The following is a 24,582-nucleotide window of genomic DNA, read 5'->3' as shown; positions in this document are numbered from 1 at the left end:
GAGAGAATTTTTAGTTTTTTGGTTTTAAAGAGGCATTGGGTTTTCTAACGTGTATTTGGTGGGCAGAAATTAGATTTCTTTTTAAATCAAATTTAAAAAATAGAAAAAAAAAATTAAATTAAATGTTGACATGGAAAATTGTGAGAGTTTCAAAAGTTTCGGTTTTATATATATATATAGATAACTAGTCGCTAACCCGTGCGATGCACGGGAAAACTATTAGAAAATAATAAAGTATGCATATATTAAAAGACAATTTAAGTTCATGTGTGCTTGCAAGAGATATATTAAAAGCCTTATCTTTGAGACAAATAACTGATGTAAACAAACTAACCTTACATAAAACAAATTTAAAAAAAAAAAAAAACATAAAACTGATATCACAGGAAATTCAGCCACATAGTAGTAATATATAAATCTCTTAAAATCTAAACCTAAACCTAAACTTAAACTTAAAGACTAAATATTTATGCGCCTTCTCTTGCTTTCCTGATGTATTTGGTTAAAAATATAAAATTGATGTCACGGGAAATTTAGCCACATAGTAGTAATATATAAATCTCTTAAAACCTAAACCTAAACTAAACCTAAACGTAAGGACTAAATATATAAACAAACTAACCTTACAAAAGCTGAACTTTATAAGCTAAAATCTATACCGTGAATTGTAGATCTTGAATGCTATACCGTGCGTTTAGAGCTTCCTACATCTGCAGAGAGAGAGAGAGAGTTTGTAGAAACCAAAGAAAATCTCTCTATAGCTTAAGAAACATAATATACTAAAATCAAAGAGATAAAATTTTCAAAGGACAAAATATTATAGATAATTTAAAAGAATTTTGGTTTAATTCTTGAACATCGCAACTCCATAAAATTCATACTAATAATAATATTTTATGATAGAGCAGTTAGAATTTTGGTTTAATTCTTGAACACTGAATTGGAAATTGATTATATGAGTATTCAATGGTGAACAAAGTACTATGTATTAATTAATATATAAACAAAACTAACCTTACAAAAACTGAACTTTATAATCTAAAATATATACCGTGCATTATAGATCTTGAATGCTTTAGGGCTTCCTACGTCTGGAGAGAGAGAGTTTGCAGAAACCGTGGCTTTATATTTCTTAACTTGAGGGGGGTAATTTTGGTTTAATTCTTGAACACTGAATTGGAAATTGATTATATGAGTATTCAATGGTGAACAAAGTACTATGTATTAATTAATATATAAACAAAACTAACCTTACAAAAACTGAACTTTATAATCTAAAATATATATCGTGCATTATAGATCTTGAATGCTTTAGGGCTTCCTACGTCTGGAGAGAGAGAGTTTGCAGAAACCGTGGCTTTATATTTCTTAACTTGAGGGGGGTAAGGTTACTAGGGTTTTGTAGATCTTAAATGCTTTAGGACTTCCTACGTCTGGAGAGAGAGAGAGTTTGCAGAAACCGTGGTTTTATATTTCTTAACTTGAGAAAGGGGTAAGGTTGCTAGGGTTTTGAGGGGTTATAATTTTTATTTATTTTTTATTTTTATTTTTTAAATATTGTGCTGACGTGGAAAATTATGGTACCAGCAAAGGCTTCGGTTTTATATATACATATAGATAATAATAGTAATTTGATAGATATAAAAAGATTATATAAAATAGAAAGAGGTGTTAATGAATTAAATATTATGGGATCGATTTATACAGAACAACAAGCCCAATTATTGCACTAGAGTGAATGGGTTACACGTAGATGAAAGCTACTAACTATGTGTACTAATCATGCCATCTTGTGGCTGGTCTACTGTGTGGTTCTTAGTTGAATGTTGACATGGGCTTGAAACTATGGAACTTTCTCCTCTTTCTTTACTTCACTTTTTCAAAACAAATGAAGACAATCTTATCAAAATCTTCTATGGATCATAATCTTTCTAACTTAAGTGTTAATGTTGATATTAATAGTGTAATTAGTAGTAACTTAATATATGAAGTGGATTATCATATAGATTTGTGATACTCTACCTTCTAAGGTCATGCATGATATATCAATCTCATACTCAATTAAGTTGATGTAGAAGATTTCTAATATGTCGTGTTGTTAACACTTTGCAACATTTGGACCGTTGATCTCGCATAGATACAACTAATAGTTGGCAAAGTAAGTAAAGTTGGTGAAATAATTAAGGTACTCTCTCTCTCTCTCTCTCTCTCTCTCTTTGTGTGTGTGTGTGTGTGTGTGTGGTTGTGGTGGGTTGTTGAATTGTGACAAGCAGGTGGCTTGCATGGAGTTGTTTTTATTTGATTAATTCATTTTAGGCTATTGCTAGTAATGATGTTATAGTTACCAAATGTATTGATAACTTCTCTATGTGTTTAAATTCATTGTTTTGTTAGGAACATAGCTGAAAGTGAATGATTAAAGATGATTTTTTTCTTAAATTAAAGTGAAATTGTGTAAATGAAATGTGTGTTAACTCTTGCTTTGTGCTTTCATGAAATGACATTATAGGTATTTCTTGTAAACCACTTTATAGCAATGGATAGGAGTTGGATGAAACTTACGAATAGAAAGTCGAAAGAATATTTAGATGGAGTCCAACAGTTTTTGAATTTTGCATCTAACCATGCACACCCGAATGGAACGATTTCATGTCCGTGTAAACAATGTGTGCATACAAATTCGTGGCCTATAGATGTCATATAGGCTCACTTAGTGTCAAAAGGGATTTGTAAGGGTTATAACCCTTGGGTTTTTAATGGGGAATCAACATCTGCACAGACTTCTTCTGAAATTTCTAATAGTCATGTCCAAGAAAACCCGATAGAGTATGCCGATCTTCCTGACATGTTGCATGACATGTTCCCCATACAAGATATGACGTCTGGGCCAATGGAAGAAGTCCCTATTGTGCAACAACCCACAGAAGGTCCTGCAGAAGGTCCTAATGAAGATGCACTTCGGTTTATGAAATTGCTTGAAGATGATAATCAACCTTGTTATGAAGTTTGTAAGTATTTTAGCAAATTGTCAGCCATTTTGCATTTGTACCACATGAAGTGTCTTAATGGTTGGACCAACAAATCATTTACCATGTTACTGCAATTTTTGCTTGATTTTCTTCCTTTAAATGCTAAGTTGTCAAAAGATTGTTATGAGGCTAGGAAGATTATTAAGGATTTGGGCTTAAGCTATGAGAAGATTCATACTTGTCCTAAAGATTGTATTTTATATTGGAAGGAGAATGCCAATCTTGAAGCTTGTCTGAATTGTAACCATTTAAGATGGGAAAGTAATGAGTCTAAAGGTCAACAAAATACTAATGCTTCCTCCATGAAAAGAAAGAAGAAACCTGCAAAGATCCTACGGTGGTTCCCCTTAAAGCCAAGATTGCAACTACTATTTATTTCTCTTGAAATAGCCAATCATATGAAGTGGCATGCCAATGGTCGTGTGAATGACGGGTTACTGAGGCATCCTGCTGATTCTGAAGCTTAGAAATCATTTGACTCTAAGTACATAGAGTTTTCATCCGAGCCTTGTAATGTGAGGCTTGGATTAGCAATTGATGGATTTAACCCATATGGAAATATGAGTAGTACTCATAGTACATGGCTTGTCATTTTGATCCCATACAATCTCCCTCCATGGATGTGCATGAAAAGGTCTTCTTTCATGCTATCATTATTGATTCCCAGTCCAACCTCGCCCGGGAACGATATAGATGTGTACTTACAACCCCTAGTAGAAGAACTGAAGGAGTTATGGGATGTTGGAGTAAAAATGTTTGATGTGTCTTTCAAAAAATCATTTCAAATGCATGTTGCATTATTGTGGACCATAAATGATTTTCCTGCATATGGTGATATCTCAGGTTGGAGTACCAAAGGTTCTTTTTCATGTCCCCCTTGTAACTATTATAGTTAGTCTCGTTGGTTGAAATACGGAAGGAAATTTAGTTACATTGGACATAGGCAATTCTTAGATAGTGATCATAAATTTCGTAAGCAAAAACAATCATTTGATGGGCATGTTGATACGAGATCAGCTCCTATTACGGTATTCAGAGGGGAAATCATGTTACAAACGGATGCTGTAGTCGATCATGTGTTTGGGAAGAAAACGGTTAATTTGCCTAATAAAAGAAAAAGAGGGGAAGAAGTCTTAACTATGTGGAAGAAGAGAAGTATATTTTTCACTTTGCCTTATTAGGAGGACCATGTGTTGTGTCACAATCTTGACGTGATGCATATTGAAAAGAATGTAGTTGATAATATAATTGGCACATTGTTGAACTTGGATGGCAAGACAAAGGATAACTTGAAGGCACGTCAAGACTTAAAGGATATGGGTATAAGAAGTGAACTTCACTTGGAAAAGGTTGGGAATGATAAGACACGTATGCCACATGCCTGCTACCATATGAATGCTATTGAAAATGATGGTTTTCTGCAAGTTTTGAAGGATGTAAGAATGCCAAATGGATATTCTTCAAACATCTCACGTTGAGTAAAACTCAAAGAATGCAAGATTAGTGGGATGAAGAGCCATGATAATCACATCTTAATGCAACAACTTTTTCCCATAGCAATACACGGATTTGCCCCCTGAAGTGAGTAGGCCTTTAATTGGCTTATCTTGTTTCTTTAGGGAGATATGTTCCAAAGTACTAAATGTGAATGAACTTGGAGCTCTTGAGAAGAGAATTGCAATGACATTGTGTGAGTTGGAAAGGATATTCACTCCCTCTTTCTTTATAGTGATGGTACATCTAGTCATGCATTTGGCTAGCGAAGCCAAAGTTGCTGGCCCGGTTCATTATCGTTGGATGTATCCCATAGAGAGGTAACACGTATAGTAACTTTGTCTATCTAATTAATTTTTTTTCACACCAATTTCCCGTTATTGATCTTGGGTTTTCCAACAGGTACTTGTCAAGACTTAAGTCTTACGTGCATAATAAAACTTATCCAGAAGGCTCCATTGTAGAAGGGTATATAGTAAAGGAATACTTAGCATTCTGCTCACGCTATTTTAAATTTGTTGAAACTGCATTCAATCGGCCTGTACAGAATGTTGAGGAATCCATGGGTGCGGTGGTGAGCATTACACTAGATTCAAATTCATGGATCCAAGCACATTGTTATGTGCTATTCAATTGTGAAGATATCACCCCATTTTGTGAGTAAGTATTATGTCATTGCATATCCTTTCATGGCATTCAAGTACAATATTCTAACTTAACACTAACACGTTTGTCTACATAATGTACACATAGTAGAGATCAAGGCTGATTTCTCTTTTCATGTAACCGATGATGTTATTCAAAAGCAGCACATGGAGAAATTCTGCAGTTGGTTTAGGAACTATTTAAGTAAAGCATATATATCAAACTTTGTTGTTTATAATAGGTGATGTCAATGTTTATATATAAAACTTAGTTGTAGCACTTTAGATAGCATACTTATAATAAATGTCATTATCTATATTAGGTGATGTCAATGGATGCATCTGAGAAAAAGAAACTCTCTGATAAAGTCATATGGCTTGCTTGATATCCAGATAATGAAGCAAAATAGTTCAATCGTTATGTTATAAATGGTGTGAAGTTTCACACCAAAGACTCTGAGGCAACTAGGAAAACTCAAAACAGTGGAGTTTGTGTTGTTACTGAAGGTGGTGCTACTTATTATAGTGTACTAATCGATATTATTGAGTTGAACAACTCTAACAAGTATCGATATGTACTATTCAAATGTCAATGGGTTGATGTTATTAGTGGGAAAGGATGCAAAAAATATGAGTTTGGATTTCCCCTTGTCAATTTTTCACGATTGATACACACGAGTGGTCGATTGATTGACGAGTCTTATGTATTCGCATCTCAAGCTTCACAAGTATTTTATGTGGAAGATGTGAGACATAAAGATTGGGCAGTGGTGGTCAAAACAAAACCTACAGAGATGTTTAATGTTGGTATTAATGCTTCACATGATGATGATGATGAAGTGGGTACCTATCTTGAGAATGTCCCTTACAATATAACTACTGATGATGCATGCGATGATGCAAATGACAACCATGCTTGGGCTCGAGTTAATGAAGAAGAAACCATTTATGATACACCATTGATCAGTGAGGATGAATTGCTTGAACAAGACTTTATCGATGATGAAGAGCTTAGCGATGATGTTTATGAGTCTAATGATGATGAGTCTTAAAGTTTCAAAACCTCTCTCTGGTTAGTTTCTTCTCCTTAAAATTGTTTGAAACTGGTTAGTAGATTTAAAAGCCATTTGTAGTTTTTCTATTTCTAGAAATCTTTCTAGTTGAAGTGGAGCTTTGCTTGATTTTTAGTCTCTCTAATTGGTTTTCATGTATGGTTCCCTTTGTTGAAATTGTTTAGTCACTTGATAATCTCTCTCTCTCTCTTTTTGCTTTTGTTTTTGTTTTAAATGAATATTGTCTAATGTTGATTCATGTCTATAGATTTAGCTCACTAGCCTCTTCTTAAATCTATTTGGTACTTTATTCATAGTTTCATACAATTGAACTACAAGAACTTTACTTTTTAAAAGAAGCATATCATTGAACAGCCATAAGGATGCTACAGTACCTTCCTCTAAGTCTAGTTCAGATTGATATCATCACTCCTAAGCAACCATTTAACTTTCATTATCCCCCTAGTACCAAACTTTTGAAGCTAGCCATTAGTTTCTTATGAGATACTATTCTGTAAAGACTTACTAACTATACAGTTGCTAAAACCTTCACATACTTAATTTTTGTATCAAACATGATTTTTTGTTGATTCTTATTAGTGAAATTTGAACCCAAGAATGTTTCCACTAGCTGAATTAATGCTCCTTTTCACTCCTCTAGAAAATTGAATGGAATTTAATTAACTAAAACCCCCTGCCCATAAAAAATGGAACAATGTAGAAATTTGATCATACTAAGAAGTCCAATTCTCTGTCCAGAATGATGGCTTATTTGGTGAGTTGGGTCCTCCAAAAGTTTCTCCACATCTAATCCCGTTGCATGTATTAATCTACAAGTTTAATTTTTTAAATGAACAAGCAAAACATGGTCCATTATGCAATTAGTTGAATCTTACAATATAGCAAAGAGAACAGTTTGAAATTAGTAGGTGAGTTTCTAATAAGTACAAGTAGTAGTCTTAGTTGAGAAGCAAAACTAACCACTAGATCAAGAGCATTGGTTTGCTTGCACATGACCCATGGTACTCCTATTTGGAGATCAATTGCCATTTTAGCTGTCCAACGAACATAAGAGGGCCCTTTCATACATTCTGGCATATTGGTGTGTTAGATGCTAGTGCATTTTGCACAAATTTCTAGAATTTTGTTATTGTATTATGCCTTGGATCTAAGTTCTTCTAGAATAGGTAAAGAGTGGTGCAAAGTTAAGATATTTGAGGTTTGTGATAGATAAGTTCTCTTAATGCATTAGTGTTTGAATCTGTTACAATTTAAGCATCTGGCTTATTTTTCAGTTTGACCTTCCTCAGTATTCCTTTGAAGAAAAGTAATGGTAGCATCAATGTATGACATAAGTAACTATTATTTTTATTTTTTACATGTTTTTAACACACAAGCACTTATATGTTGAAGCCATATTGACCTTGCCTGTTTACATGTGGAGCATATTTAATACCATAGATTAATTGCACCTTCTACTTCATTTGTATCTTCTAACTTTTAAATGACTATAGGTTTTAAGATTGCAAGAGCAGTTGCAAGCTGAAAGAGATCTTAGAGCTACACTTGAAGTCGGTTTGAGCATGTCTTCTGGACAATTTTCCAATTCATGTGGCATGGATTCTAAGGTTTGTATAAATCTTAAGGTAGTTTTCTTTTCCCTTTCATGTTAAATGCTTGTATAACACATGCTTATGACTTCAAACTAATGTGAAGACAAGGGTTGAGCTAGAGGACATTGCACTTGCCGAAGCAGATGTGGCCAGGTTGAAGCAGAAAGTTGCAAAACGAGTGACCACTACTAAGTATACTATTACCAGCAGGTGTGGAGTTGGGACTACTGGTTCTTCTTGCAAAAGTGTACCAAGGGCATCTTCTTGCAAAAGTGTTGAAGGATTTTTTTAAATACTTTGGAACTTTGATAACGGTATAGACAATGTTTATATGTATTTGATAATATATTTCTATGTTAATATTACGTTAGTTTGGAGACATTTGTGGTGTTGTTAATTAGTTGCATTTGTGGTATTGTGTTAGTAGAGCTAAAACTATTACAGGTTCTTTGTAACAGGTCTGTAAAAAAAAAAAAAAAAATAGTGTTTTTAATACATGCTAGAAAAAATAAAAAAATAAAAAAACCTATAGCGGCGGTCAAAAAGCGCTGCTAAAGGTGCTGCTAAAAGGTTTACACATATAGCGGTGTTTCCCCCCGCTGCTAAAAGTTCAACTAGTCCGTTTTAATTGGCTCCCTATAACATGGCCTTCTGCCCGCCGCTAAAGGTGGACACCAATAGCAGTGGGCATAACTTGCCGCTAAAAGTCAATTGACATGAATCTTGACCTCATATGGCGGCGATTTTCTGCTCGTTGCAAAAAACCAAAAACGCCAATAACAGGTGCATTTATAGTGGCTTTTTTGTTATCACCGCAATAGAGCTATTGTGGTTGCGCAATGCTAGTGGGTAGAACTACCGCAGTAGCCCCCGCTGCAATAGGCCAAACGGACCTTTAGCGGTGGTTTTTTGGGCTTTTGTGGCGGTTTTGGCCCACTGCAATAGTCCAATTTTTTTTTTTTTTGTAATGTGAGTGTAACCAAAGGCAACCATAATTTGTCTGAAAGTTAACAAAAACTTAGACCATTTAATTAGGATAAATTCAAATTCATATAAATATTATGTTATTTCCTTTAAAATGATTACTTGTAGACCCATGTCAAACGTAAAAGGAGAAAGATACCGCAAAAAATTGAAAACTAGCTAGGTACATTACAATTTTTGGATAAAGTGACGATTGTTATTTTATTCGTTATCATCTTCTCCACGGTGCTCTCAAGTTGTTCTCAATTTCCTCTAAAGATCAACTTGCAGATATCTTCACCAAGTCACATCCTAAAGAACGCTTTCATGCTTTGGTTGACAACCTCCAGTTGGTCTCACACCCACCTTAAGTTTGAAGAGAGTTGTTAATGTGTACTAGGCTGTGGGCCTTAGGCCCATCTTGTTTACTTGTATAACACACATATTTGTACTACACACTCTGGGCTTCTTATATAAAAGCAACTCATGTATATTTTATTACTCTTGATAAATACAATGCATTCATTTAGTATTTGTAACATATAAATAAATATATATATATATATATATATATTATATATATATATATATATATAAAAGTGCAAATGGGTTAGCCTAATATCACTTAATTAATTAAGTCGGTTAGGGATTAGAAATTTTTTTTTTTTTTTTTAATTTTTTGAGAAGAGGCTAGGTACGTATTAGAATTTGAAAGCAAACCAAAAACAAGAGTCTTAATAAAAAGGAACATTTGATTGCAAGTTATAATTAAAACAACTTTAATAAAGGTTACACAAAGTGGATCCTCAATCCGATCAGATAATTATAGCGTAAGCCTTGTAGCACCATCACGATTTATTTTGACAGTAGATGGCAAATGTTTTATTCTCTTTATATATATTAGTACGTACGTAACTGAAGATTCCACCATCTTGGACACTTAAACATTATATAAGGCTTTAATTCCATTGATATCATCTCTGTCCAAACCTTTGGTCCCTCCTGAAGCAATGCTAGGCCACATAATAGCCCCCTGAACATCGCTATGTCCGAGCCCAAGAAGGTGCCCAATTTCATGCAAAGCAACAGTCTGCAAGTCAAATTGACCTGGAACAGCTCCCACACTCCATTTGTCATCAGCATCATAATGGAATCTGCCATCAGTTGGAGCAAAAGCATGGGCAAGGACTCCACCAGGTCCATCAAAAGGGGCCCCATCTCCATGATCCCTACTTTGGAAACCAATTTTGATATCTGCCCTCCTGTCGTCTTGAGCTCGTGAGAATTTGAAGTGTGTGTTGGCAGCCCATGTTTGAAAAGCTTGTGCAACTGGGCTCATGGCACTAGTTGGGGTGCCAGGGAGAAATCCATAGGTAAGGCTGTACTTGGAAGCTGGCCATTTCGGATTTCTAGGGAAGAAAGAATAGTGACTAACGGTGTGTAAAGAGCCATGGTAGTGTACATGTTTTTTATTTTCTGAACGCATCCAATTTGTACCATTGATGATATCAGCCACACCACAACGAGGTATCATCATGTTGGATACTGTTTTGGCATCCAAAGTCCCAGTGGGGTTGAGGTGGAAATTTAGCTGGTAAGTTTTAAGGGCCGACTCTAGGGGTTCATCGAAATCATCATCATTGGCATGGTTTTGCTTTATGGAATGGCTATATTTCAAGTAACCAAATTGTTCAAGGTAACTTTTCAGGACTTTGATGCCTGAGACATTCTCACCCTTGTGACATCCTTGTAGATGCTTGAGAAAATCAAAGGGTGATGATTTCTTGTTATTGGTGTTTCTTGAAGTTCCATGAGAAAGAAGAGGAAGAAGGAGGAGAGTAAATAAAAAGAGTGAAAATGCTTTAGGAGCCATAGCTGCAAAAGTTTGAAACTTAAGCACTTTGTTTAAGTTATGTAGAAGTGTTTTAGTTTCATTGCTATTTATAGATATTATTAACGGGAGGCTTCTTGTGAGATAGTCTCATTATTCTCATGTGACTGCAAGGTTGATTATTCTTCTACCATGATGGTATGACTTTTACTAGCAAGATATGAGATTGAGAAGCGGCCTAGTGCTAGAAGTGGGCGGCCACTTGTAGACTCGAGGTCTAGGGGCCCTTTTTTCCCGAATTTCTACAACTTTTAAATTAATGCCACATACCTAACTGTAGAATTTGAGATTTATAATTTGTTGTGATGATAAATTGTGATTTGTGAATCATCATTTTTATGTAAGCTCACTGACCACTATAGAAACCATAATTCATTATACCTAATCACAAATTACCAATTAAATATTTTAAAATTTTATTATGTAGAGTGACTTTTGGAAAACTTTTTCAGAGACATCAACAATTCAATAACTTTAAAGTTTCCTTCAATAAAAAAAATATATGCCCCTTCTTCCCCGAGCGAATTTACTAATAATAGTAGATCTCTTATTGAAAACATTATTGCATGATTTCCTATTTTGTCAAAATGTTAGATGGTAACTGAATTCAAATAAAATTATTTAAGACCATAATAAAAAGAAAGCCAAATTATTAAATATTCGTTTAAGGAAAAAGCTTAGCTACAAACTTGGTTGTAGCCAATAACTACAACTCCAATACATCCACTCAATATTTTTTTTTATTGGAAATGAATTTTGAGAAATTCATCATTGGATTGCATTATTTATTTATTTTTTATATACTTTATACTTACAAAATTTTTAGAAAAAAAAATCAATAGCTATTTCTTAATCAAATATTTAAATTTCAAGTTTTTATAGTTTAAAATTATGAATAAAAAGTAAGTTTATGGATTGAATATTAAATTTAGAGAAGTGTTACGTCTACAACATTTTTACAATATTTTCACAACAAACTATAGATGGTTAATTGTTATTGGTTCAAATTTGAACCTAACACTAAGATTACTTTTTTAGTATAATAATAACAACCAGTAATAACCTGTCACTTAGGATTTGTTGTAAAAATGTTTTGGACATGTAATTCCTCTTAAATTTATTTTATAGAAAAGATTGAATAGTAAATAACAAGAGTCAAATGCGTATCACGTATGTTATACCTAAGGGTAAGAATTAGATACAATATTTATGTGCTGTTTCTTAGATTCCCTTCTTAAGATTCTACCATGTGGATTTTTTCTCATGGGAAGGAAGTGTATGTTTTAGTTAAGTAGCCAAATGGCTAAATCTTAAGAAGGGAATCTAAAAAACAATACCTAAATTTTATCCTATACTTAATTATGGTTATTGGTCATAATTAACTTTGACTGGAATGATTTCCACTAAAATATGACTTTTGGGTTGTGCAGTGTAAAGTTGTAATTTACAACTAGTTTATGTTGGCTTTAATTCTGTGCTAAATTTGATTGTAATTTTGTTCAATCTTATGTACCCTATATTTCATGTGGGATTTATTTGTAAGGATTGTGTGTGAAAAAGAGAGAGAGTGTGAAGACTTAAGGCAATTGAAGACTAAAACTGTTTTCGCGGGTATCTCGCGAGTAAGCTTCTCGCAAAGTGAAGCATGTGCCCTGCACATGACTGGAATGCGAAGAGTCAGGATAGGATGAAGACAGCTGGTTTTAGTGAGTGTCTCGCGGGTAAGGCCTTCCCGCGAGATACCTGCGAAACATTCTGTTTTGCTAAACTGTCATATCTGATACACACTTTCTGTACCCATACTATATATACCCCCATTACCCATATATGTTGAGGAGTGCTTCTGAGAGAAAACCCTAGCCACTATCCTTGAGAGTTAGAGATTGTTATACCAACATTTCTCTACACAATCTATTGTGGTTTTCCCTCAACTCCTACCTCTCCATTTTCATATCCTTGAGAGGTTGATAGTCCAAACACTTACCACACCTTTTCAGTGTGTCAAGTGAGGTTTTGGTGCTGCTGGGAAGCATTGGAAGAAGCCAAGTTTTGGCAGATGCAATCGGGCATATTGCGAGATCCGGAGAGTTAGACAAGACACAGTTCCGAGAAGTCTTGTTGGAGTAGGAGTTTGGAGAGCTTAGGTGTATTGGGTAGATTAGGCTTGGAGGATCTCTTGCTACTCGTGTATCCCAACTGATTATGGATCGATTTACTGCTTAGAGGGTGGCGGAGAGATTTTACGCCGAGTACTTTGGTTTCCTTTTCGATAACATATCAGCGTGTTATCTTATGTTTGCATTCTTCTTCCCTACTCTTTTAGCTTTCTTTTTACTGCTGTGTTTTAATGATTATGACTTAGATTAGTTATATTTTTATCCACTCACATTTACTCTATTCCGCACTTAGTATAAATTAGACTAAAATCAATCAAGCTGTAATTTATAATTTTCACATTTACTTTATTCCGCACTTAGTATAAGTTAGACTAAAATCAATCAAGCCGTAATTTATAATTTGAGGGTCTAAACAGCTCGTGTTTTAACACATTTTTGAGCTTTCATGTAGAAAGTAGAAGAATGTAAATTCACCACTATATTTATTTTGGCTGGTAGTGACAGGGGATAAAATCATGACAAAAATATTATTAAAATAGAAAACCTAGACAAGTGACCACTGTAATTTTTAAATAGTTAATTATATCTCATATATTGAAAACTAAGCTCGTAGCAACGGTTTGGCAAACATAATCTGAAGCATAAGTATAGAATGTACATGCTGAGATGATACTTGATAAATAAAACTAGCTTTATCACACGCTCTACAAATGCGTCAAGAGGGCTTTTTTTTTTTTTTTTTTTTTTTTTTCCAAGAAAACATATAGTATCAAAATTTTTTATTCATACCAATTCAAGGTTTATGTGTTAACTAAGTAACTTTTATGAATGCTCCAATCACCAAAATTGTCCAGAGTGAGATGAGACCAAGCCACAAAAAATGAACATTGAAATAACATGGAAGGCATTATTCAATGTGTGGGTTTAGGTGGGTTCAATTTTTCTGGCTAGATTTTATCTCACTACCACTATTTTTGTGATTGACAACTGTACAAATCTCACTTGCCTAAAGCATAAACCTCAAATGGGTATGAAGAAAAATGTGATTGTTATAATTTTATTTTTGAAAAAAATAGAGTTTGCGCATGGCATGTGCAATGACCTTAGTACTTAATACTTAATTATGATAATTGGTCATAATTAATTATGACTGGAATGTTTTCCACTAAAATATGTCTTTTGGGTTGTGTAGAAGCATAGTTGTTGGTATTATATGATACATGCTACATATTGTATCGTGCACAAACATTTTGTATCATAACATGTCCATTTGTTTTTTTGGTTAAAATTTGTATTTTTATTTGAATCTAACATGTTGTTATATTTGTTTTTGACACTAAATTATTACTTAATTTACCCCAATGAATAACATGTCCATATGGGTTTGTTTTTCCTCTTATTCTCCTACAAAATGTGGAACTCTTACACTTCAATTTCATATTTGCATATTTCTTTTCTATACTATAAATAAGGTATTAACTAATAATTTATTTCTTCTAAAAGAAACTAACAATATAATTACTTTTTATTTTTATCATTATTGTTATAATTCTAAGAAGCAATAATGCCAAGAAGGAAAAAAAATAGCCTTTATAATGAATTACCTTTATATATGGAATTTTTTCTGTATCTTATAATATATGATATACCAAAAAAAAAAAAAAATCTATTTAGGATAGGATTCACATTTTAATCTCATGTATTGAAAACTAAGCTCATACCAACAGTTTGTCAAACATTATCTAAAGCATAAGTTTCAAATGTAGGTAATTGAATAATTGATAAATAAAACTAACTTTATTACACGCATTACAAATGTGTCAAAAGGGCCATTTTTTCCCCTCTCATTTTTAAGAAAAAACATAGTATTTAAAATTTTCATTTATACCAATTCAATGTTTATGTGCTAGCCAAGTAACATTTATGCATATTCCAATCACTGAGATAGTCCGGAGTGGGATGAGGCCAAGCCCCCAAATATGAACACACACACACACACACACACACACATATATATATATATATATAATTAAGATAAAATTCAATTAGATTTCAAATTAGAATTAAATTAGAGTTTAATTTTGTGCCACGTGTCCCATCTAATGTAATTTTTTTATAATTTTTGTGCTAAGTTAGTTAATTTAGTGTAGAAAACGAGAAGTCCAATAAAATAAACCTAGGTAATATATATATATATATATATATATGAGTTAGGTTCAAGTTACATCTGGTGTAACTCTAAGCAATTTTACACTACCCAATAACTTGTTATTGAATTAATATTTTGAAAATCCAACCATTGAATTACATGTTCTATATGTTCTTAACATGAATGCTAATTTTCATATCAATCAGATGCTATTTACCATTTGATCCATAAACTCATATTTTATGCATTATTTTAAACTACAAAAATTTGAATTTTAACAATTGATTGAAGACATGGATATTAATTTTTGATCACTTTGAAATTTTGCAAGCATAAAGAATATATAAAGATAATGTAATCTAATGGTGGATTTGTCAATATTCGCATCCAATTAAAAAATATCGAGTGGTGTAATATTGCTTAAAGTTACATCAGGTGTAACTTAAACCCATATATAACCAAAGTTTAGAGAAAATTTGATTAGAATTAAAACTAGATTTTGCCTTTGTTAGCTTTACATACAAATTAAATTGTTTTTATTTTTGCTATTTTTTTTTTTGAACTAATGAGTATATTTTTTGCACTGTTTCTATTTAGATATTTTAATTGTATGTGAAGATCTTGAACGTAACAAACTTTAATTGAGCTAAATGATTCCATGAACTTATCCCCATTCAATTTATATAGGAGGTACGATTGAACCAATTTATTCTTTTATTTAGTAGGATTTCATGGACAGTGATAGTAAATTGATATTGTATATATAGTGTCAAATAGTGATTTTCAAAATTATATACATACAGTAGTGTAATGAGAAACTTGGCGTAACCAATATCATTAAGTGTGAGTTTGGATACCAGCGTTTCCAGCGTCTGCGTTTTTGGCTAGGTCCCACAGCACTGTTCACGACCCAGCTAAAAACACAAAAACACGCATAGCAATCCATTTGTTACAAACTAATTGAATTTAGTTTGATCAGGACATTTGGAGTTACGAAAATTATTTTTCCGTGCAATTTTAGAGTGTGTTTGGATACCGCTTATTTGCTGAAAACTAAAAACTTATTGCTAAAAATACAGTAGCAAAATAAATTTTAATTGTGTGAATAGTATCGTGGGACCCACAAATGGATTGCTATGTGTGTTTTTGTGTTTTTGGCTAGGTCGTGAACAGTGCTGTGGGACCTAACATCAATAGCGTCACTACAATTCATTATTCATGTGGATAACATGTAGCAAGGAAAATAAACACATGTTACAAATTAACTGAAATAATATGGAAGTCATTATTCAGTGAGTGGGTGTAAGTGGGTTCAACTTTTCAGCCTAGATTTTATCTAATTACCGCTATTTTTGTGATTCACAAATGAATAAATCTCACTTGGCTAACGCTAAATCTTAAATGGGTTACGGGTAAGAAGAAAAATGTGGGCGCATAGCAATGAAGTTATTACTTTTTTTTAAGTAATAACTTCATTGCTATGCGCCCACATAGCAATGAAGTTATTACTTAGTTATGATAATTGGTCATAATTAACTCTGACCAGATTATTTTCCACTAAAATATGACTTTTGGGTCGAGTAGAAGTAGAATAGTATAAAGAGGAAGTAAGTAGTTTGTTTTCGCTGTTAATTTTTTAAGATTATTGTCGGCAATTTGAAAATGAAATAATAGCAATACCACTAAGAAAAGGACTAAAAGTCTGAAACAATAGAGAAAAATGATTATTAACTTCTCTAGGTCCACAACGTTTTTAGAACATTTTCATAATAAATCATAAGTGCTAAATTATTATTTTTTCTAATTTAAACATGTCATTGAAATTACTTTTTTGTCCACCAATAAGAACCCATAACAACTTGCAACATATGATTTGTTGTAAAATTGTTATGCATATAGCATTTCTCTATTATATTTACATGGTTGCTCACTTCCTATTATTATTGTTTGTTCTCTTTCTCTCCTTTCTCTTTTTTTTTTCTTTTTTTTCTTTTTTTTTGTTTGTTTATTTTTGCTAATTTTTTTTTAGATATTATATTTACGATTATAAATAAAGATAAGAGGAAGAGAATTTACGATGTCATAACTATTTTTGACTAGATTAATTTTCCATTCAAATAGCACTTTTGGGTTGTGCAAAATCTAGAATATAGAGAGAAAGTGAATCTCCACTAAAATTGGACCTTTTATTAGGTTGTGTAGAAATAGAATGCAGAGAAGAGTGGAAGAGAACAAACAATAAGAGGAAGTGAGCAACCATGTAAATATAATAGAGAAATGCTATATGCATAACAATTTTACAACAAATCATATGTTGCAAGTTGTTATGGGTTCTTATTGGTGGACAAAAAAGTAATTTCAATGACATGTTTAAATTAGAACAAATAATAACTTAGCACTTATAATTTATTATGAAAATGTTCTGAAAACGTTGTGGACCTAGAGAAGTTAATAATCATTTTTCTATTGTTTCAGACTTTTAGTCCTTTTCTTAGTGGTATTGCTATTATTTCATTTTCCAATTGCCAAAAATAATCTTAAAAAATTAACAGCGAAAACAAACTACTTACTTCCTCTTTATATTATTCTACTTCTACTCGACCCAAAAGTCATATTTTAGTGGAAAATAATCTGGTCAGAGTTAATTATGACCAATTGTCATAACTAAGTAATAACTTCATTGCTATGCGCCCACATTTTTCTTCTTACCCATTTAAGATTTAGCGTTAGCCAAGTGAGATTTATTCATTTGTGAATCACAAAAATAGTGGTAATTAGATAAAATCTAGGCTGAAAAATTGAACCCACTTACACCCACTCACTAATAATGACTTCCATATTATTTCAATTAGTTTGTAACATGTGTTTATTTTTCCTTGCGACATGTGTTTATCCACATGAATAATGAATTGTAGTGATGCTATTGATGTTAGTTTGAGTTATTAAATATATATGAATTTAGTTTGATCAGGACATTTGGAGTTACAAAAATTATTTTTCCTTGCAATTTTAGGGTGTATTTGGATACCGCTTATTTGCTGAAAACTGAAAACTTATTACTAAAAATAATGTAGCAAAATAATTTTTAATTGTGTGAATAGTATCGTGGGACCCAAAAATGGATTGCTATGCGTATTTTTGTGTTTTTGGCTGGGTCGTGAACAGTGCTGTGGGACCTAGCCAAAAACACAGATGCTGGAAACGTTGGTATCCAAACTCACGCTTAATGATATTTGTTACGCCAAGTTTCTCATTACACTATTGTATGTATATAATTTTAAAAATCACTATTTGACACTATATATACAATATCAATTCACTATCACTGTCCATGAAATCCTACTAAATAAAAGAATAAATTGGTTCAATCGTATCTCCTATATAAATTGAATGGGGATAAGTGCACGGAATCATTTAGCTCAATTAAAGTTAGTTATGTTCAAGATCTTCACATACAATTAAAATATCTAAATAGAAATAGTGCAAAAAATATACTCATTAATTCAAAAAAAAAAAAAATAGCAAAAATCAAAACAATTTAATTTGTATGTAAAGCTAACAAAGGCAAAATCTAGTTTTGATTCTAATCAAGTTACACCTGGTGTAACTCTAAACAATGTTACACCACTCGATATTTTTTAATTGGATGCGAATATTAACAAATCCACCGTTAGATTACATTATCTTTATATATTCTTTATACTTGCAAAATTTCAAAATGATCAAAAATTAATATCCATGTCATCAATCAATTGTTAAAATTCAAATTTTTGTAGTTTAAAATAATGCATAAAATATGAGTTTATGGATCAAATAAATAGTATCTGATTGATATGAAAATTGGCATGCATGTTAAGAACATATAGAAAATGTAATTCAACGGTTGGATTTTCAAAATATTAATTTAATAACAAGTTATTAGGTGGTGTAACATTGCTTAGAGTTACACCAAGTGTAACTTGAACCTAACTCATATATATATTACCTAGGTTTATTTTATTGGACTTCTCGTATTCTACACTGAATTAACTCACTTAACACAAAAATTATAAAAAAATTACATTAGATGGGACACATGACACAAAATTAAATTCTAATTTAATTCTAATTTGAAATTTAATTGAATTTTATCTTAATTATATATATATATATATATGTTCATATTTGGGGGCTTGGCCTCATCTCACTCCGGACTATTTCAGTGATTGGAATATGCATAAATGTTACTTGGCTAACACATAAACATTGAATTGGTATGAATGAAAATTTTAAATACTATGTTTTTTCTTAAAAGTAAGAGGGAATAAAAATGGCCCTTTTGACACATTTGTAATGCGTGTAATAAAGTTAGTTTTATTTATCAATTATTCAATTACCTACATTTGAAACTCATGCTTTAGATAATGTTTGACAAACTGGTGGTATGAGCTTAGTTTTCAATACATGAGATTAAAATGTGAATCCTATCCTGAATAGAATTATTATTTTATTTATTTATTTATTTTTTTGGTATTATATATTGTAAGATACAGAAAAAATTCCATATATAAAGGTAATTCATTATAAAGGCTATTTTTTTCCTTGGCATTATTGCTTCTTAGAATTATAACAATAATGATAAAAATAAAAAGTAATTATATTGTTAGTTTCTTTTAGAAGAATTATATTGTTAGTTAATACCTTATTTATAGTATAGAAAAGAAATATGCAAATATGAAAATGGAGTGTAAGAGTTCCAAATTTTGTAGGAGAAAAAGAGGAAAAACAAACCCATATGGACATGTTATTCATTGAGGTAAATTAAGTAAACTAATAATTTAGTGTCAAAAACAAGTATAACAACATGTTAGATTCAAATAAAAATACAAATTTTAACCAAAAAAACAAATGGACATGTTATGATACAAAATGTTTTGTGCACGATACAATATGTAGCATGTATCATATAATACCGATAATTATGCTTCTACACAACCCAAAAGACATATTTTAGTGGAAAACATTCCAGTCATAATTAATTATGACCAATTATCATAATTAAGTATTAAGTACTAAAGTCATTGCACATGCCATGCGCAAACTCTATTTTTTTCAAAAACAAAATTATAACGTTCACATTTTTCTTCATACCCATTTGAGGTTTATGCTTTAGGCAAGTGAAAAAAAGGAATTTTGTAACCCAGGGGGGTTTTTGTCAACACAAATAAGTGGTAGATGTAGTGAGATAAAATCAGCCAGGAAAAATTGAACCCACCTAAACCCACACATATGAATAATGCCTTCCATGTTATTTCAATGTTCATTTTTTCCGTGCTTCGGTCTTCATTCTCACTTCTGGACAATTTTTGGTGATTATGTAGGCATTCATTAAAAGACTTAGTTTAACCACATAAACTTGAATTGGTATGAATAAAAATTTTGATACTATATGTTTTCTTGGAAAAAAAAAAAAAAAAAAAAAAAGCCCTCTTGACGCATTTGTAGAGCGTGTGATAAAGCTAGTTTTATTTATCAAGTATCATCTCAGCATGTACATTCTATACTTATGCTTCAGATTATGTTTGCCAAACCGTTGGTACGAGCTTAGTTTTCAATATATGAGATATAATTAACTATTTAAAAATTACAGTGGTCACTTGTCTAGGTTTTCTATTTTAATAATATTTTTGTCATGATTTTATCCCCGGTCACTACCAGCCAAAATAAATATAGTGGTGAATTTACATTCTTCTACTTTCTACATGAAAGCTCAAAAATGTGTTAAAACACGAGCTGTTTAGACCCTCAAATTATAAATTACGGCTTGATTGATTTTAGTCTAACTTATACTAAGTGCGGAATAAAGTAAATGTGAAAATTATAAATTACAGCTTGATTGATTTTAGTCTAACTTATACTAAGTGCGGAATAGAGTAAATGTGAGTGGATAAACAATATAACTACTCTAAGTCATAATCATTAAAACACAGCAGTAAAAAGAAAGCTAAAAGAGTAGGGAAGAAGAATGCAAACATAAGATAACACGCTGATATGTTATCGAAGAGGAAACCAAAGTACTCGGCGTAAAATCTCTCTGCCACCCTCTAAGCAGTAAATCGATCCATAATCAGTTGGGATACACGAGTAGCAAGAGATCCTCCAAGCCTAATCTACCCAATGCACCTAAGCTCTCCAAGCTCCTACTCCAACAAGACTTCTCGGAACTGTGTCTTGTCTAGCTCTCCGGATCTCGCAATATGCCCGATTGCATCTGCCAAAACTTGGCTTCTTCCAATGCTTCCCAGCAGCACCAAAACCTCACTTGACACACTGAAAGGGTGTGGTAAGTGTTTGGACTATCAACCTCTCAAGGATATGAAAATGGAGAGGTAGGAGTTGAGGGAAAACCACAATAGATTGTGTAGAGAAATGTTGGTATAACAATCTCTAACTCTCAAGGATAGTGGCTAGGGTTTTCTCTCAGAAGCACTCCTCAACATATATGGGTAATGGGGGTATATATAGTATGGGTACAGAAAGTGTGTATCAGATATGACAGTTTAGCAAAACAGAATGTTTCGCAGGTATCTCGCGGGAAGGCCTTACCCACGAGACACTCACTAAAACCAGCTGTCTTCATCCTGTCCTGACTCTTCGCATTCCAGTCATGTGCAGGGCACATGCTTCACTTTGCGGGAAGCTTACTCGCGAGATACCCGCGAAAACAGCTTTAGTCTTCAATTGCCTTAAGTCTTCACACTCTCTCTCTCTTTTTCACACACAATCCTTACAAATAAATCCCACATGAAATATAGGGTACATAAGATTGAACAAAATTACAATCAAATTTAGCACGAAATTAAAGCCAACAAAAACTAGTTGTAAATTACAACTTTACACTGCACAACCCAAAAGTCATATTTTAGTGGAAATCATTCCAGTCAAAGTTAATTATGACCAATAACCATAATTAAGTATAGGATAAAATTTAGGTATTGTTTTTTAGATTCTCTTCTTAAGATTTAGCCATTTGGCTACTTAACTAAAAAATACACTTCCTTCCCATGAGAAAAAATCCACATGGTAGAATCTTAAGAAGGGAATCTAAAAAACAGCACATAAATATTGTATCTAATTCTTACCCTTAAGTATAACATACGTGATACGCATTTGACTCTTGTTATTTACTATTCAATCTTTTCTATAAAATAAATTTAAGAGGAATTACATGTCCAAAACATTTTTACAACAAATCCTAAGTGACAGGTTGTTACTGGATATTATTATTATACCAAAAAAGTAATCTTAGTGTTAGGTTCAAATTTGAACCAATAACAATTAACCATCTATAGTTTGTTGTGAAAATATTGTAAAAATGTTGTGGACGTAACACTTCTCTAAATTTAATATTCAATCCATAAACTTACTTTTTATTCATAATTTTAAACTATAAAAACTTGAAATTTAAATATTTGATTAAGAAATAGCTATTGATTTTTTTTTTCTAAAAATTTTGTAAGTATAAAGTATATAAAAAATAAATAAATAATGCAATCCAATGATGAATTTCTCAAAATTCATTTCCAATAAAAAAAAATATTGAGTGGATGTATTGGAGTTGTATTTATTGGCTACAACCAAGTTTGTAGCTAAGCTTTTTCCTTAAACGAATATTTAATAATTTGGCTTTCTTTTTATTATGGTCTTAAATAATTTTATTTGAATTCAGTTACCATCTAACATTTTGACAAAATAGGAAATCATGCAATAATGTTTTCAATAAGAGATCTACTATTATTAGTAAATTCGCTCGGGGAAGAAGGGGCATATATTTTTTTTATTGAAGGAAACTTTAAAGTTATTGAATTGTTGATGGCTCTGAAAAAGTTTTCCAAAAGTCACTCTACATAATAAAATTTTAAAATATTTAATTGGTAATTTGTGATTAGGTATAATGAATTATGGTTTCTATAGTGGTCAGTGAGCTTACATAAAAATGATGATTCACAAATCTCAATTTATCATCACAACAAATTATAAATCTCAAATTCTACAGTTAGGTATGTGGCATTAATTTAAAAGTTGTAGAAATTCGGGAAAAAAGGGCCCCTAGACCTCGAGTCTACAAGTGGCCGCCCACTTCTAGCTCTAGGCCACTTCTCAATCTCATATCTTGCTAGTAAAAGTCATACCATCATGGTAGAAGAATAATCAACCTTGCATTCACATGAGAATAATGAGAATATCTCACAAGAAGCCTCCCGTTAATAATATCTATAAATAGCAATGAAACTAAAACACTTCTACATAACTTAAACAAAGTGCTTAAGTTTCAAACTTTTGCAGCTATGGCTCCTAAAGCATTTTCACTCTTTTTATTTACTCTCCTCCTTCTTCCTCTTCTTTCTCATGGAACTTCAAGAAACACCAATAACAAGAAATCATCACCCTTTGATTTTCTCAAGCATCTACAAGGATGTCACAAGGGTGAGAATGTCTCAGGCATCAAAGTCCTGAAAAGTTACCTTGAACAATTTGGTTACTTGAAATATAGCCATTCCATAAAGCAAAACCATGCCAATGATGATGATTTCGATGAACCCCTAGAGTCGGCCCTTAAAACTTACCAGCTAAATTTCCACCTCAACCCCACTGGGACTTTGGATGCCAAAACAGTATCCAACATGATGATACCTCGTTGTGGTGTGGCTGATATCATCAATGGTACAAATTGGATGCGTTCAGAAAATAAAATACATGTACACTACCATGGCTCTTTACACACCGTTAGTCACTATTCTTTCTTCCCTGGAAATCCGAAATGGCCAGCTTCCAAGTACAGCCTTACCTATGGATTTCTCCCTGGCACCCCAACTAGAGCCATGAGCCCAGTTGCACAAGCTTTTCAAACATGGGCTGCCAACACACACTTCAAATTCTCACGAGCTCAAGACGACAGGAGGGCAGATATCAAAATTGGTTTCCAAAGTAGGGATCATGGAGATGGGGCCCCTTTTGATGGACCTGGTGGAGTCCTTGCCCATGCTTTTGCTCCAACTGATGGCAGATTCCATTATGATGCTGATGACAAATGGAGTGTGGGAGCTGTTCCAGGTCAATTTGACTTGCAGACTGTTGCTTTGCATGAAATTGGGCACCTTCTTGGGCTCGGACATAGCGATGTTCAGGGGGCTATTATGTGGCCTAGCATTGCTTCAGGAGGGACCAAAGGTTTGGACAGAGATGATATCAATGGAATTAAAGCCTTATATAATGTTTAAGTGTCCAAGATGGTGGAATCTTCAGTTACGTACGTACTAATATATATAAAGAGAATAAAACATTTGCCATCTACTGTCAAAATAAATCGTGATGGTGCTACAAGGCTTACGCTATAATTATCTGTTCGGATTGAGGATCCACTTTGTGTAACCTTTATTAAAGTTGTTTTAATTATAACTTGCAATCAAATGTTCCTTTTTATTAAGACTCTTGTTTTTGGTTTGCTTTCAAATTCTAATACGTACCTAGCCTCTTCTCAAAAAATTAAAAAAAAAAAAAAAAATTCTAATCCCTAACCGACTTAATTAATTAAGTGATATTAGGCTAACCCATTTGCACTTATATATATATATATATATATATATATAT

The 24,582-nt window shown here is 32.5% G+C and overlaps 2 protein-coding genes across 2 annotated transcripts; one reads left to right on the top strand and one right to left on the bottom strand.

The window, feature by feature from the left end:
* Window positions 1-9,598: 9,598 nt before the first annotated feature.
* On the bottom strand, window positions 9,599-10,693 carry LOC115973509 (metalloendoproteinase 2-MMP-like). The gene has a single exon (XM_031093775.1). It carries the CDS (start codon window positions 10,666-10,668, stop codon window positions 9,736-9,738), a length of 933 nt encoding a protein of 310 aa, XP_030949635.1. The 5' UTR covers window positions 10,669-10,693; the 3' UTR covers window positions 9,599-9,735.
* Window positions 10,694-23,254: 12,561 nt separating this feature from the next.
* Window positions 23,255-24,402, top strand: LOC115973510 (metalloendoproteinase 3-MMP-like). The gene has a single exon (XM_031093776.1). It carries the CDS (start codon window positions 23,280-23,282, stop codon window positions 24,210-24,212), a length of 933 nt encoding a protein of 310 aa, XP_030949636.1. The 5' UTR covers window positions 23,255-23,279; the 3' UTR covers window positions 24,213-24,402.
* Window positions 24,403-24,582: the final 180 nt, after the last annotated feature.

Source organism: Quercus lobata, unplaced genomic scaffold, assembly GCF_001633185.2.
Source record: "Quercus lobata isolate SW786 unplaced genomic scaffold, ValleyOak3.0 Primary Assembly Scq3eQI_146, whole genome shotgun sequence".
Taxonomy (NCBI): Eukaryota; Viridiplantae; Streptophyta; class Magnoliopsida; order Fagales; family Fagaceae; genus Quercus; species Quercus lobata.
The sequence above is the reverse complement of the archived record's forward strand: the minus strand, read 5'-3'. Positions and strand labels throughout refer to the sequence as shown.

What these genes read in the sequence shown, in the direction of transcription:
- LOC115973510 (XM_031093776.1), top strand. Translation starts at nt 23,280, where the DNA reads ATGGCTCCTAAAGCATTTTCACTCTTTTTATTTACTCTCCTCCTTCTT.
- LOC115973509 (XM_031093775.1), bottom strand. Translation starts at nt 10,668, where the DNA reads ATGGCTCCTAAAGCATTTTCACTCTTTTTATTTACTCTCCTCCTTCTT.